The sequence below is a fragment of the Clarias gariepinus genome, chromosome 14, assembly GCF_024256425.1.
Source record: "Clarias gariepinus isolate MV-2021 ecotype Netherlands chromosome 14, CGAR_prim_01v2, whole genome shotgun sequence".
In the NCBI taxonomy this organism is placed as follows: Eukaryota; Metazoa; Chordata; class Actinopteri; order Siluriformes; family Clariidae; genus Clarias; species Clarias gariepinus.
The window spans coordinates 27,320,663-27,336,199 of NC_071113.1; the positions used below are offsets into that span (position 1 = coordinate 27,320,663).

Here is a 15,537-nt window from a genome sequence, read left to right on the forward strand (position 1 = left end):
AGAAAAACTTTACAATCTGGGGGCTCGTCTAACCTTTTCTCTCCAGGAAGGTAAGTTAAGCATTATTTTTGCTATTGTACTTCCTTCCTTGGTCAGAAAAGTTTTTGAACCAATAGTTCATTTTATGTAGTAAATTGGCGTATATTTGGGGTATATTTTGGAAAAAGAAACTTCATGCATGTTAATTTGTTTTTGGCTTACGTTGTTTTTGGCATTACTCGCGTTGATTTATTGATTAAAATTACAGCGGCTGTAGCGATTGTGGTTAATTGAAAGATATAGATAAAACTAGGTGTTTAACTGAAACTGAACCGGTGTTGTTAGCAATAAAAAGTGTGTTTTAAAAAGTTCTACGTTCGCTAACTTCTGTTGTTGACGTAATTTATGCATTACAATATTAGTAATTTAGTGAGGCATTTGTAGCGTGCACTTTGTGTATAAGCTGGCCCTGGCATAGAGGCGCGTGGTTAGAAAATAAATAAATTAATTGGTTATAGCTATATTCCTTAGAGTGTTCTTTGGAACAGGGAGCGGCGTGCAGTTGCAGTTATACACGTGGGAGGTGCATGAGTTTTATTGTCTCCCTGACGTAGAGGCGTGTGGACTCAGCCCGGCGCACCTGAGGTTCATTTTTCTGAGAGTGTTCTCAGAAACAGGGTAGATTGGCCAAATGCCTTATTAATTCACTATATTGGTATTTAATAAATGTGTGGATAATCTCCAAAGGTGTAGAGGCATGTGAGATTTGAAATAGAATCCATATTCCTGGTAGTGTTATCAGGAACGCGGAGATATTGCACATTTTGATAATACACTTATAAATTACAGTATTCTTCAGTTTTGAATAGATTCTGATACACTCTGTTTGAACGTCACACCACCCGTAATAAAAAAAAAAAAAAAAGCTTAAAGTGTCTGCTTAACTTCGATAAGCTTGGTTTGTTTACTAACTGTAACTTACTAACAAAATGGGTAATGGTCGTTCCAAACAGTCTTACTCCTAATGATTGGATGTATAATCAAGGATTTGGAATTTTTGTTCAACCTTTCATTAACAATTTGGTTGGCTGGATGGACGGAGGGTTCTTCTCAGTGGAGACATTATCCAGGAGAAGGTTCATTTCACAATGCTGACATTATCACATGCTAATCTTGTCTCTCATCTTTTACAGGCTAGTTTGCTTCCCTCACAATTGGCTATAGTGAAGGTCAAAGGTCATGCATCTGGTGACTCTGAAGAGGTTTTGGGTAACTGTTTAGCTGATGAAGTTGCCAAATGGACCTCTAAAGAAGCACCTTTGTCCCCATAGGTTGGTAGGGATACAGTATTCTCTCTGACGTCCCATGTCTCCGTCCCAAGTTTGTCATCTGACATTGACATAGCCTTCTTGCAAACTCATTCATCACCCGAAGATCTACATTTTTGGTTCTCCTGTAAGTGTTCACCTGGCAGCGATATGCTAATTCGGGATGAGACTGGCCGTATAGCTCTTCCAGCATCTGTCCTCCCGTTATTAGTGCGACATTTTCATGGTATTTCACATGTCGCAAAACGGGGGGTAATCCGTATGATCAAGGACAGATTCTGCATTCGCAATATCAAACAGGCTACACTTGTTCTATTAGATTCCTGTTTGATCTCTGCCCGCGCAAATACACAAGGACAACATGTTAAACATGATGCCTTGCCGATGCCTATTGCACCATTTCAATGTTTACAAATTGACTTTACACACATGCCACCTGTCAGAAATCTTAAATACATGCTTGTAATTGTGGACAGATTTTCTAAAAGGGTAGAAGCATTTCCATGCTCAAAAGAAAATGCAACAATAGTAGTTAAAATTCTGGCTAAAGAAATCATTCCTAGATATGGTATTCCAACATCTATTGACAGTGATAATGGCACGCCCTTCGTCTCCAAAGTGACACAAAAATTGTGTAAATTTTTAAGCATTGATTGGAAATTTCACATCCCCTACCATCCCTCAAAGTTCTGGTGTGGTAGAAAGGATGAACAGAACAATCAAAGATAGGTTGACCAAAGCCATGATGGATACAGGTAAGAACTGGGTTGACCTGTTACCGTCTGTGCTTTGTGAAATTAGAATGACACCCAACTCTACAACCAAACTTTCACCATTTGAGATTATAATGGGACGACCATTCCCCTCCCCCTGGGTAAAAGGTAACCCTGGTGTTTCCCTTACAGGTGATCTGGACGTGATTGTCGGCGATTACACGCAAGCACTCATTGAAAAACTGAACAGTGTTCATGGTAATGTCTCTGCTTCTCTCCCTCTGCCTACAGACAAGCCTACTCATTCTTTCATCCCAGGTGATACAGTGCTGGTGAAAAGTTTGAATCCCAGGAAGGTGGGGGACGCTGCCTACAGTACACCTACAACTGTAATTGCAGTGACTCGCACGGCTGATCTCACAGATTCACAGCCACAGTGGATTCACGCCAGCCGTGTGAAGAAGGCACCGCAGACGACTCTGACTGCTTGAGATAATCGACCACTTCTTCACAAGATCTCCTAGCCCGCACCGAGGGGCTAGTGGAGCGACACACGTCCTGAAGACACCTCAAAAGGGGGCTCTCGTCGCTTCTCACCTTTTTCACATACACATATAGGTTCAACTTTGTATTAGCTCTTTTTCCACATTTTATTTTATTTTGTGCCAACGCCTGATAACCTATGTACTGTTAATTTCATTTCTAATTGTGATTCTAGAAGTGATTTAATCCTGATCTTCTCTATAACTGTTCTATCTATTCTATCTATTCTCTTTATCATCCTTCTTATCATCTTTGCTGACTTTACTAATTATGAATCTCTGCTTCTTCACGTTAAAATCTCTTGCTATGTTAACTAATTGACATTCACAAATTCTTTTAGAATTTAAGGGGGCAACTGTTAGAATTATTTTATATATAAAGGAGTTATTTCTACTCTCTTCCTCTCTTCCTCATAGATCTGATATTAACGTGTTAAATCTTTCCTGTTGCTATCTCCCTGTCTCCTCTTGCATCTGCTCCTTAAGGTGTGAACGCTCCCACGCTCACCTTCCCATTCTCTCTTCATGTCTCTCTCCCCCTCTCTCTCTCTCCCCCCCTCTGTCTCCTTCCCCCTCTCCCCCTAACTCGAGCCAACATCTTGTGATCTGTCCCTGGACGGACACCTCTCTATCTTCCTCTCCTTTGATTCTTCAGGATCTCACCAGGACATTTACAGTGGTTCATGTTCTTTGTAGTAACATATGTCTATGGCACAGGCGTTTGGTCAAACATACATAAACCCCATCTTTTGCTGTTAATAAACAGAGACCTTTCTGACAGACAACGTGTGTGTGTGTTTGACTGAGTCTCTCCTGGCGCCAGAGAAGCTTACTGAAGCACAGCGCACAGACCGAGCAACTCGCCTCTCCTACTACGTAACTTTAGAAAAACTTTACACTTAATATCTAACTTTTTATATAAATGCATTGGCAATAAATTCATATTTTAAACAGTAAATCAATTGAAATTACTTTACTTTTACAGAAAAAGAAACATGATAGACCAACATAGCTGGTCACCAGCTTGACCAGCAATTATACCAGCATATGTTGTGTTTTGGTGCTGGTATGCTGGGGAGCAGCATCAGTAAGGTGACCAGCATGATACAGTAGCAACATGATGCTGGTGGCAGGGTACTGGTCACCAGGACCAGCTTTGAGCAGCTGACCACCAGCATATTTTGTGTTTTGGTGCTGGAATGCAGTATCATAATGCTGTGATGCTTGTGCTAGCATAAGGGGACCAGCCTACCAGCACCAAAACAGATGCTGGTTTATGATGTTTTTTCTAGAAAGGCTTTCTGTGTGTGTTTCCCACAGCTCAAAATATTTTAGTGGTTGTGCAAATTTGATTAGTTAAGGCTTTTCAAATCCTCCATATGTGCATATTGTTTGTTTTTATGACACCTAAACCTCCTCCAAGTCCTCCATTTTTTTAAAGACCTTCTCACTTTGCCTCATCTTATTATTCACTTGTCATTAATACTTACAGTTATCTATTCTATTTTCTGACTGTATGAGAGATGTACTTGAAAAGTATTGGTGAGAAACACATAGGTACAGCATTATGCTTTTGTTTTAAAACTAAACAGTGAGACGTTTCCAGTGGCACCAGACAGAGAGGTACAGTATTAACTATCTTAAAACTGGTTTTACCTTGTTAATCACTAACCGCCGATGTAAGAGTTTACAGTATGCACACATAACGCAACCCTTGCTCATTTATGCACTTCATGTGGCATCTTTAACGTCAGCTTTGGGATGAACTTTCACTTTGAACGTGAAGGTTGCTTGTGTCACACAGACTTATTTGCGTATGTCACTTCAACTGTAATTTGGTTCATCATACTAAATAAATACTAGACAAAGCTAACATATTGTTTGCTATAAAGGGAGTTACTGTACCTCAAAGTTGTTCAGTTTTTAGTTATCCTATGTCCAGTAGTGATTATTTATCTTGTACCAGAGCATTGAACAAATTTATTTACAAACAAGGCACATTTGATCTATTTATAGTTACATTTGATGAAGATCATGTGAGTCACTGGGGTTATTTTGTGTCTTGTCATTCATCACTGTGATCCATTCTTGATGTGATTTTAGGATTAGAAAACGCCATACAAATCATTGTGTATGTTGTTACTGTAGAAATGTTATGGAATTGGAACTGGCGTAATAAAACGTGTGATTCAACTTAAAATCTGAAATATATTCCTAATTCCTTTGTTTTTATTTCTTGTTTTTAGGGCGGTTGGCATCCAGCAAGTTGCATTACTGGCAAACTACATTCCAATTCAAAATTTCTTTGAAAATGGAAAATGATTCAGTACTATCTGACCAATCAGAATTGAGATTGTAACAGTGCCGTGTAGGACTGAATGTTTATTAATGAAAATCATTGCCCATATTTTTTCAATTTTGTCAGATTTCAGTCTGTCCAAAAAAAGGAAATGCACTACTCTAGGTACATGTATATCAGTTTAGGGAAGATTATACACAGCCACATAAGAGGCAGATAGTAAATTTTAACTATTAATCATTTTTTATACTGTTCTTACTTGCCTATAGCAACTTTAGTGCATACAGTACATTTATTATTAAACTTTGGATGTCTATGTATATATTTTTTGCATGTCAGTGTGTGTGGTTATGTTATTAAATATGCATATATTAATAAAACCTGTTTAAATAAAATCCAAGTATGAATCTTAATCCTGTAAGTCAGCAGTGTGACGTTTCAATTGACATTTAGGCAAAATCAGTAAATTTGGTTTTACGTTTATATTTACATACATCCAAAACGACTTAAAAAGTTACCATCATTGCCCTTGATTACGCTATTGATTACAAAGATACATTTGTTAAACAGGGCTTGAGCAATACTTTATACCAACGTGCCCTCCCTTTTTACAAATTTGCTTTGGTGTAGTTCTCATGTCAAGAGGGTTTTAAAGCCACTCACACACCCTTATATTCAAACAAGCCTCATGTCAAGACAATCCTGAACTATGCAGACCAAAGTTTCTCTTTATGTATTTTTTTTTTTCTGTGGTCTGAGTTATATTGTGATTTTGAACAAGATCTCGGTACAATGGCCCAGGTACGTCAATGTATGTGTTTTTCTATATATTTTAATTTATGTTACTTGGTTTAAGATGAAGTTTAATATTTATAAAAGAAGTATCTTACAAATATATCTATTAGTTCTTATCTCTGACTGTACAGAGTTAACTTCAGAAGGACTCATGTAGCTCTCTCTCTCTCTCTTGTTTAAGTTACCAACCAATCAATATTCCTCTAAGGAAATTTGCATTATTTTGGGAAAGGAATGAAGGAATAACTCCTATTCCCATCCTCTATAAGCATAATTTCACCAAGCTTCCCACATGGGATTTTGAGGATGTTTATATGAAAACCAGTAAAGCACAACGGCCGGTATGATTTTTATTTTCTTTTACTGAACAGAATCTGTGGTTTACTGCTGTCTTGTGATGTGTAACACCATCATTAATTTCTGTAGGTCTGTTCAAAGTCTCTCCAGAAGTCCAAAGACGAAGAGTTTCAACATGCAGCGATGTGGAACATCCAGCTTTGGCTCCACAAAGGTCACCTAAATATGAGTGAATGGAACCGTCTCGCGCACTTCAACAACCCGTTTGGGTTTATGGAATATAAATATACTGGTGAGCAGTTTGATATATATATATATATATATATATATATATATATATATATATATATATATATATACAGTGAGGTCAATAAGTATTAAAAGTAAAAAAAAGTTTCAGGATGTATCGTAAGATAATTACTGGGTGCAGTAATTATGCAAAAATCATTTACATCATCAGGTTATCTATATCATTCATATGTTGGTCTAGTTGCTGGTATTGTTTAATGTCAAAGAAAAAAGTGGTGGATCCTGGAACTTGAGAAAAAACTTAAGGACTAACTTATTTTTCTTGCTTTAGAGTTTAGAGTACAGTCTCCATATAAATGTCAAAAATCTATTTTGTTTTTTTCTAAAAGATAAAATTCTGCATCCTTCTCTTTTTATTTTAAGATAAGGTTTAATGTAAAAGGTCATTTAGCTTAAAGGCATTTAAACAAAGTTGCTTTAAGAAGTTTGTGTTATTCCTACTTTTAGCAATAAGATTTAAAAATTTTAAGTAAACGCATGCAGGTTTAAAAATCAATATGGATAGCGGCATTGGCCTGGCAAAAATCATATGGCTTGACCCCTAGTTTAAAAGTATATTTTTTAACATATTAACATCTGATTATAAATATATATTTAAAAAAATGTAACATGCTTATCTGTGTGCTTGTTACTTGAGTTTCTCTAAAGACATCAAAAAGTCAGTCAATTTGATCCCAAAACCCAAGCACTACCAGCTTTTACCAGTTCCCACTGGTTCAGTAGATGGATGTATTCGCTGCGCTGTAGTCGGCACCAGTGGCATCCTCAACGGCTCCAGAATGGGCAAAGAGATCGACTCCCATGATTACATATTTCGGTCAGAGAAGTACCCTCAGCACCTGCTTTTTTTCTGTCAAATGATTTGCTGCCTGTGAAGAAGATTCCAAAGTACACTGATAGTGAGGGCTCGTATACTGGGCTGATCTTTAATTATCATTTTGATTAGAGTAAACGGAGCAGTCACTAAAGGATTCGAGGAAGATGTCGGAAATAAAACCTCAGTGTATGTACACACATCGTTCGCCTTAACCGCATCGCTTGTAAACCTGGAACAGTATGGCTTCAAACACATTCTTCATGATGAGGTAGGTACTGGATTATTTTTTTCCTGACATATTAACATCTGATTTTTTTTTTTCTAACTTATGTGTTAATTTGCTTCTTAAGATTACTTCTGTAATATGTATATTCAAGTAAATCTCAATAAATTAGAAAATCATAAAAAAGTTGATTTAATTTAGTAATTCAATTCAAAGAGTGATACTCATATATGATATGGAATTAATTACACATATTAATTTGATTATGGCTTACAGCAAATGAAAACCCAAAATTCAGTAGAAAAAAAATTGGAATATTGTGACAGTCTTCAATATTGGAGGCTCATGGTGTCACACTATAATCAGCTAATTAACTCCAACACCTGCAAAGGTTTCCTGAGCCTTTAAATGGTATTTTAGTCTGGTTCAATAAGCTGGCTGTTGACAGAGTAAACATATAAAAACGTATATCAAAGCGATTTTTTTCCCATAAGAAATAATGGACACTCAGACGATTCGTTTCACAACCCAAAAATATCAATATAAACATTATATATATATATATATATATATATATATATATATATATATATATATATATACAAAATATAAAGTAAAAATATGTTTCAATGAAATTTTATTTGTATAGCCTTTTTAACAATTGTCATTGTTGCAATGCAGCCTTACACAATCAAAATAAGTATAGTTAGGTAAAACAGTTAGGTATGGTCGCAGTCATAATGACATAATGTATAATGTGAAGGTATATTTAGTGTAGAGTGCAAGCAGAGACTCCGGCAGGACTAAATATAACAGCATAACTAAAAGGAAGAGCCAGAAGGAAACACAGACATGATGTTGCCATGTAATGCCAATCCTTACCATTACCATCACTACTGCCATCTAGTGGATAGGTGGGTTTCCTATCCACACACACGAATCCTAGCACACACACACACCTCTACGCGAGTCTGGCGGTTTACTCGCTATCTGAGTTCCATTTTACATTAATGAAAAGTTGATTGGGAGGAAAAAAATTGGTAGAAAAATGTGCACAAGCAACAGGGATAACCACAGCCTTGAAGCCCATTCAAGAATTTGGGGGAGTGGACTGCAGCTGGAGTCAGTGCTTCAAGAGCCACCCAGGACATGGGCTCCAAAAACAACAAAAAAAGTACATTTTGCATTTAATTTGGAAATTAAGGTCCCAGAGTCTGGGGGAAGAGAGGAGAGATGCAGAATCTGCTTAAGGTCCAGTGTCAGTCAGTGGTGGTTTGGAGAGCCATATCATCTGCTGGTGTTAGTCTACTGTGCTTTATCAGGTCCAAGGTTATTGCAGCCATCTACTATGAAGTTTTAGAGCACTTTCCTCTGCTGACCAGCTTTATGAAGATGCTGATTTCATGGCACCTGCCCACACTGCCAAAAGTACTAATACCTGGTTTAAGGATTACTGAAGCACAAATTGGTAAAAAAAAAAGTAAATTCTTGGTCTGATAGAAGAGAAGACACAACACACAATGCATCATAATTTGATGAGTATAGCTGCAGTCCCTTTAGATTGACTCAGCTCCTTCAGTGTATGTATATCAGAATTGGCCACCGAGCAATAGAAAAAGGTGAACTTGTCTTCTGAATTAATTTTTTTATTAGATCAAATGGATGACTGTGTGTGTGTGTGTGCATCCGAAGAGATGGCACGAGGATGCACTGTGGGAAGAAGGCAACCTACGGAGGTGCTGTGGTGCTCTGAGCAATGTTCGGCTGGGAAACCTTAGGTCCTGCCATTCATGTGAATGTTACTTTGAGACTAACCACCTACCTAAACATTGTTGCTGACCAAGTACACCCCTTTCTGGAAACAGTATTCCGTAATAGCAAAGGCCTTTTTCAGCAGGATAACTCACCCTGACACATTGTTCAGGAACACGACAAAGAGTTTGCCAGGTCTCAACCTGATGGAATATCTATCTCCATGCTTCACTGTCTTCACAGTGTACTGTGGCTTGAATTCAGTGTTTGGGGGTCGTCTGACAAACTGTCAGCCTAAAAAGAACAATCTTGCCTTTATCAGTCAATGTGTTCTTTGGTGAACTGTAACCTCTTCAGCACATGTCTTTTTTCAACAGTGGGATTTTGCAGGGGCTTCTTGCTAATAGCTTTCTGGTTTTGGTCTCCATTTTAAAGCATTTTATATAATTTTAGCAGAGCAGTCTATCATTTTCTGGACTTCTTTGTATGTTTTTCCATCTCTAATCAACTTTTGAATCAAAGTACACTGTTCTTCTGAACAATATCTGGAACGACCCATTTTATTTTCAGAGAGAAATGCACAGGACAACCTTTTCTGCATTTATCCTTGAATTTTTTTATCCTTGAACTTGTTTGACACCAGTTTTTCACAGAATAATTTAGCTCTCTAATTGAACGCTTCTATTATTTTGAACACGCCCCTTTTCAATTAATAATTCAATTACACAGAATCAGGTGCATCCAATCATGACTGTTGGGTCTGTTGGTTTTCTATTACTCCACTACACCTACAAGTAAAATATTTACCATGAAGAAATATAATTTCTCCCAAAAACAATTATTGATCTGTTTACTCAATAATTATTATTTTGAACACTATACCGTATTCAGTATTTATTTAAAAATATCACATTAACATCTGAATAATTATGATTTATTTTCTTGCTTTATTTTTCATTTTTTGCTTTTTGTTTTATTTATTTAGTTATTTACTTGCTTATTTAAAAATGTATAATAAATATATTGGAAAACATCTTAAAATGTTTCTGTAATTTTGTTTGTTTGGTTAAATAATCAAGTCTAACCATCCCCTTAGCATTAACATTAAAAAAATACACTTCATTCATTTATTTGAATTGTTTAATTGCTTTTGTAATGCCATCTTAAAAAAAAAAAAAATTAAGAATTATTTTTATAAGAATTATTTTTTTGAATTTAATTATTTATTTTAATGTATTTCAGATTTAAAATGTTATTTTGTCATCTTTACTTATTTGTGTGTTGGTTCAGGTGAATGATGACTGAATGATACAATTTTTATATTTATCATAAATGTATATTACAAAATATACATTATTTAACAAATTATTTTTTGTGAACATGGAATAACACACACAAAACCTAACTAAGTGTATATTTTTGGACATACTTCTTTATTCGTGTAATACAATCAACGCTAATAAAGCTAACTGGTTTTCATTTATACTCCAAGGGGATTATATATGTGATGATTCCAGAGGGGCAGAGAGATTTCGAATGGATTGAAAGCCTCTTGGAAAAAAAGAGAATTACAACCGGATACTATAAAGGTTACAGGTAAGATGTCAGTCTTACACACTGTGATATTTGTGTTTCATGAAGCATGCTGGCAAATATTTAACAGCCTGGTAACAATAATTATGTAAGCTTATTTAACAGTTATTATTTAACATGTTATTGACTCATTGAGTGTACACAGTGATGGCCAGAAGTATTGAGACAAAAGTGAAATTCAGTGTTTTAATCAATTTGAAAAAGTCATTTAAAAAAAAAAAATACTGTAATGATGACAATCAGGATAATAAGAATAAAGAATCTGTCATTTTATTCAAGTAAATTACTATATGACAATTAATATTTAGTTTGAAGTCTTATTTTTCAAAAACCTGCTAGAGCCAGCTAAGCATAGAGTCAAAAAGACGTCTGCAGCACTCCGCTGTCACTCGCTTAATCCATGCTTAATCGCTTTCTGAAGATCATGTACACATTGACGGTTGCTGCCGCCTTCTTCACCCTTATCCAACAATTTTCTACTAGGTTTAAGTCAGTCGATAACCCAGGCCATGGCACAGAGCCAGTTTTTTACTAGATTTTTAGTTTCTTCAGTCAGATAGACTTAAACTAATTAGAAACGTCACCTGTTTTGTGCACTTGAAGAACTGAAATATATGGCAATACTTTTGGCCACCCCTGTACATGTGAAATTTCACTTTCTTACTCAGACCACGGACGTACTACAGCAACCGCTTCCAAGAGGATAAGTTTTATTTGCTTCATCCTGACTTTCTAAGATACGTCCGGAACAGGTTTGAAGAGGATGATACACTTTTCATAGTTTATAACATTTTAATGACTAGTAGAAACAAAATGGGTATTTGGGTGTTAATGCTTTATTAATTAATTAATTAATTTATTTATTTATTTTCAGGTTCATGCCATCTGAAACTCTGAGTAGATCATCCTGGCATTTCTACAGACCCACCAATGGAGCGTTCACATTGTTCTTAGCTCTTCACACCTGTGATATAGTGAGCAAATATCTTACATGACTGTCATTACAGATCTGGAAATCTTTTTTAATCTAGATACCTCTAGATAGATTTTACCTTTTGTAGTGGTCAATCAATTTTATAATTATGAACTAATCATTACTTTTCATTTTCCAAAATTTTTTTATTGAACAATTGTCATATATAAACATTACAGAAGCAACTAATTAAATGTATTATTATTATTATCAAATAAAAAGAAAAATAAAACAACTCCCCACCCACCCAACCCACACACACACACACACATACATCCTGGCATTCTTCGGCTCAAACTAATCTGTGTGAATTAGATTGGTCATACATCCAGTCCGATGCTTGACCCAGTCCAGATAATTATTCAGGCAGTACCTGTAAGCTTGCGAAATAAGCAATAAATCGTTGCCATTTGTGAAAAAACATATTATTAGAACCTCTCAGTGTATATTTGATCTTTTCTAGCTTAAGAAAAAATAATAAATCTTTAATCCACTAAGAGATTGAGGGACAATTAACGGACTTCCAGTGTAAAAGTATTGTACGTCTGGCCAACAAAGATGAGAAGGTGACGACGTCTTTTTGTGCAGAACTTAATGGAACTAAAACATCTGTAATGCCAAATATAGCAGTTAATGGACATGGCCTCAACTGTACCCTAAGTATAGTGGACATGAGATTAAAAAAACATGTCCAAAAGTTGTGCAGGTTTGGGCACAAAAAGAACATGTGACTTAAGGTACAGGGAGAGGCGTGGCACCTGTCACATCTGTCCTTAACATCAGGGAATATTTCAGCCAGCCTTGATTTGGAATGAACTAATCATTACTGTCCCTATTACGATTCTTCTTTTTTTTCTTTTTGATTAAACTGATATTACTGCAGTATATGATTCTATAATAATATATCCTATTATCCTATTATTATTATTATATATAAAAAGAATAATGATGTCCTTTTAAGTGACATGCAATTAATTGTCATTAAAACAATCATGATTTTGTTTAATACACCATATCATCTTTGTTCATGCATGACATTATTTCCTTAAATATGTATAAATGGAACAATATATTCCTTATGGCAGTTCTTATGATCATTTCTCTTCTTCTGTAATTATTCATTATTTAACTATAATTTTATTCCAAATTATTATTATTATTATTATTATTATTATTATTATTATGAACGATATAGATTTAGTCATTTTATTTTTGGGCTAACATACAGCTCATGTCTATCCTTGTTGTAATTCAGGTGGACGTGTATGGATTCATCACTGCAGAGTACAGAAAATACCCCAACTATTACTATGATAGAAGCACAAAAGATTTAATTTTTTATGTCAATCATGACTACGGCCTGGAGATAAAAACCTGGAAAAAGCTGCATGATGCCGGAATAATCAACCTTTACCAAAGACACGAAGACTAAACCAGACTGTGACTTCATGAACTTTTTAGCTTATGTATTACAAAATATTTAGTACATACAGTACACTCAGGTATTCGTATGATGTGTTACATTTTTTATATCAGCTTTAGTTACAGAATTAGTGGGTTAATGTGAAACAGTTTTAACATGTTTACTTTGTTTGTGTTTGTGTTTTCCTAGTTAAAGACCGTAAGTTTAACCTAATGTAATTAAAATATGTTTTATTAAAAAAAACTCAAAACCATCCTCAATTACTACCTTTTTCCCTGTTCTAAGCAATTACAATTATTGTACATGTTTATTATGTAGATATGACGTTTACATTTATATGAAATTAAGTTTGTAAACGTTTTTGAAACATTTGTTAAATTGAGTAATTGTGGCTTTCCGCTCAAATTATAGTATCTTTGTTGATGGATTTCACCACTACGTAAAACAGGATGTGCAGAAAAATGCAAATATGTTTGGTCTGTTTGAGCAAATAATGAACTTGGCATTGGTTCATGTTGAAATGTTTGCACAGTGGATTATCATGCATTTATGTGTAAATTGTGTCCATAACGAGGAACACATGGGCCGTCCTAAAGTCTGGAAAGGCATTAAATAATACATTTGTCATAATGTGTGGAAAATACTGGATCATTAATTGAAATTAATGTAGTTTTTTATTTTAACTGCCCACAAGTCATCAACACCAGTTACCTCTTTTCTTTAGGCTCATCTGAAGTCAGTAGTCTATCAGGATTGGAGAACTCCATAACAATTTCTCTTTGCAGAGAACATCATAATGTATAATAACATAGTGTCATTAAGTCAAGTCAGTTTGATCATTTGCCTATTATTTTATAGTTGGAAAAACATTTTTGACTATACTGTAGATCGAGACATTTGAACCACCCCGTGTATGTGGGGATGAGGATGTATCTAATAATAGAAATTTCATACCACTTATGTAAGTTTATATACCGTATTTCCCATATATGACATCAGCACAAGAGCTGTGTGTTATCTTTGTCCAAGCACCTGCACACGATGGCAGTCATGTAGCCACCAGTGTATTCTAGAGCAACAGATTCATGAACTGATCTGGGATTGGAAGATGTCAGGAGAACACTAGAATTCACAATGTCAACAATAAAATGTAATGAAGAAGGGCATAATAGTAGGGGTGTGGGGGTATTTTACAGTTTGTTCTCTATTCTTTTTTTTTTTTGTTTTTTGGAAATAAAATTTAATATCATTTAGCTGGGCCATTTTATAAAATGGTAGAAAGTGCTGTTACTTAGTTTTGCTGATGCCAAAAGACTTAAATTAACATAACAGACACCTTACTTGTATATGTTAATAATTTATTTAGCAATTTTATACAAAGCTTTTAAGTTCGTTATTAATCATCATTTTATAATTAGAACAGCTGGACAGAAAAACCAATAACAATAATAATTATATACAAAGAATTAATTGATGTTGACATAACTTGTACATGCTCTATTTTATTAATAGTTTAGATTTTTCTCGAAATTATTATTGGTGTTACCAGGAAGAGGAGTAACACCAATTACAATGCTTGTTCCTGTAAATAGATAGCAGATCTATTAATGCCACAGATAAGAGTCACAGGTTTGGTGTTTTTTACTATTTTAAAACTGGTTTAACTACGACAACCACAAACAGCCACTGTAGTTTGCCGTACAAAAACCCTGAACACATGCTCTTTTATGCAAATGTTTAAGCAGCCAATCATGCGGAAGCTTTCATATCAAACATCATAATAATTTTGAATGGGACATGTTTGCTTGTGTCACACGGGTGTGTTTGAGCAAGTCATTGTGTTGTACTTTCTGATATCATCATAAATAAATACCAGCCTATGCTACGTATTGTTTTTTGCTAACCCTCATGTTGTGTCCGGCTCACACTCATTATGTTCCCGGTCACTTTTGGCCGGATCATTTATAAACTGTTGAATAAAATAACAACTTTTGTGTTCCGGTATGATGAAAACAAAAGCCCAAATGTACACAACTATATTACAAATATAATACTTGACCCACACACTGTAAGACCATATTTACAATTACAAAGTAGCTCTAATTAATAAACACAGATTCACGTGCAGTATACAGTATGTCTTGGCCATCATGCTGCAAAAAAGTTGTATGATTAAAAATTTTGCAGTTTGGTTTTTAAACAGGTGTGCTAAAAATTATGTTGTCGAGAGATTTCCATGTACTGTAGGTTGCCATGAAAACCAAAAAGGGACATAAGAAGTGTATGTGTGTGTGTGTGTGTGTGTGTGTGTATGTGTGTCTGCTCAAGGACATTTGCATGTTTAAGTGGGGGAGAGGAGTGTAAAAATGTTCTTGAACTTGTTAGTTTTTTTGTAATTGTACCCAATCATTTCCAATTTTTTAATGAGTCATTTTTGAGTGAGTGTATAAAAGTTCCATGTGTTTAAATGCCATGTGTGAACTAAGTCATTGAA

The 15,537-nt window shown here is 35.1% G+C and overlaps 1 protein-coding gene across 1 annotated transcript; it reads left to right on the top strand.

Annotated features, from left to right (window-relative positions):
* The first annotated feature begins 5,570 nt into the window (after positions 1-5,570).
* Positions 5,571-13,640, top strand: LOC128540852 (alpha-N-acetylgalactosaminide alpha-2,6-sialyltransferase 1-like). The gene is made up of 9 exons (XM_053510843.1): positions 5,571-5,662; positions 5,838-5,997; positions 6,083-6,245; positions 6,911-7,079; positions 7,209-7,347; positions 10,547-10,650; positions 11,316-11,399; positions 11,522-11,621; positions 12,876-13,640. The coding sequence occupies exons 1-9, from the start codon at positions 5,571-5,573 to the stop codon at positions 13,050-13,052; spliced, it is 1,188 nt and encodes a 395-aa protein (XP_053366818.1). The 3' UTR covers positions 13,053-13,640.
* Positions 13,641-15,537: the final 1,897 nt, after the last annotated feature.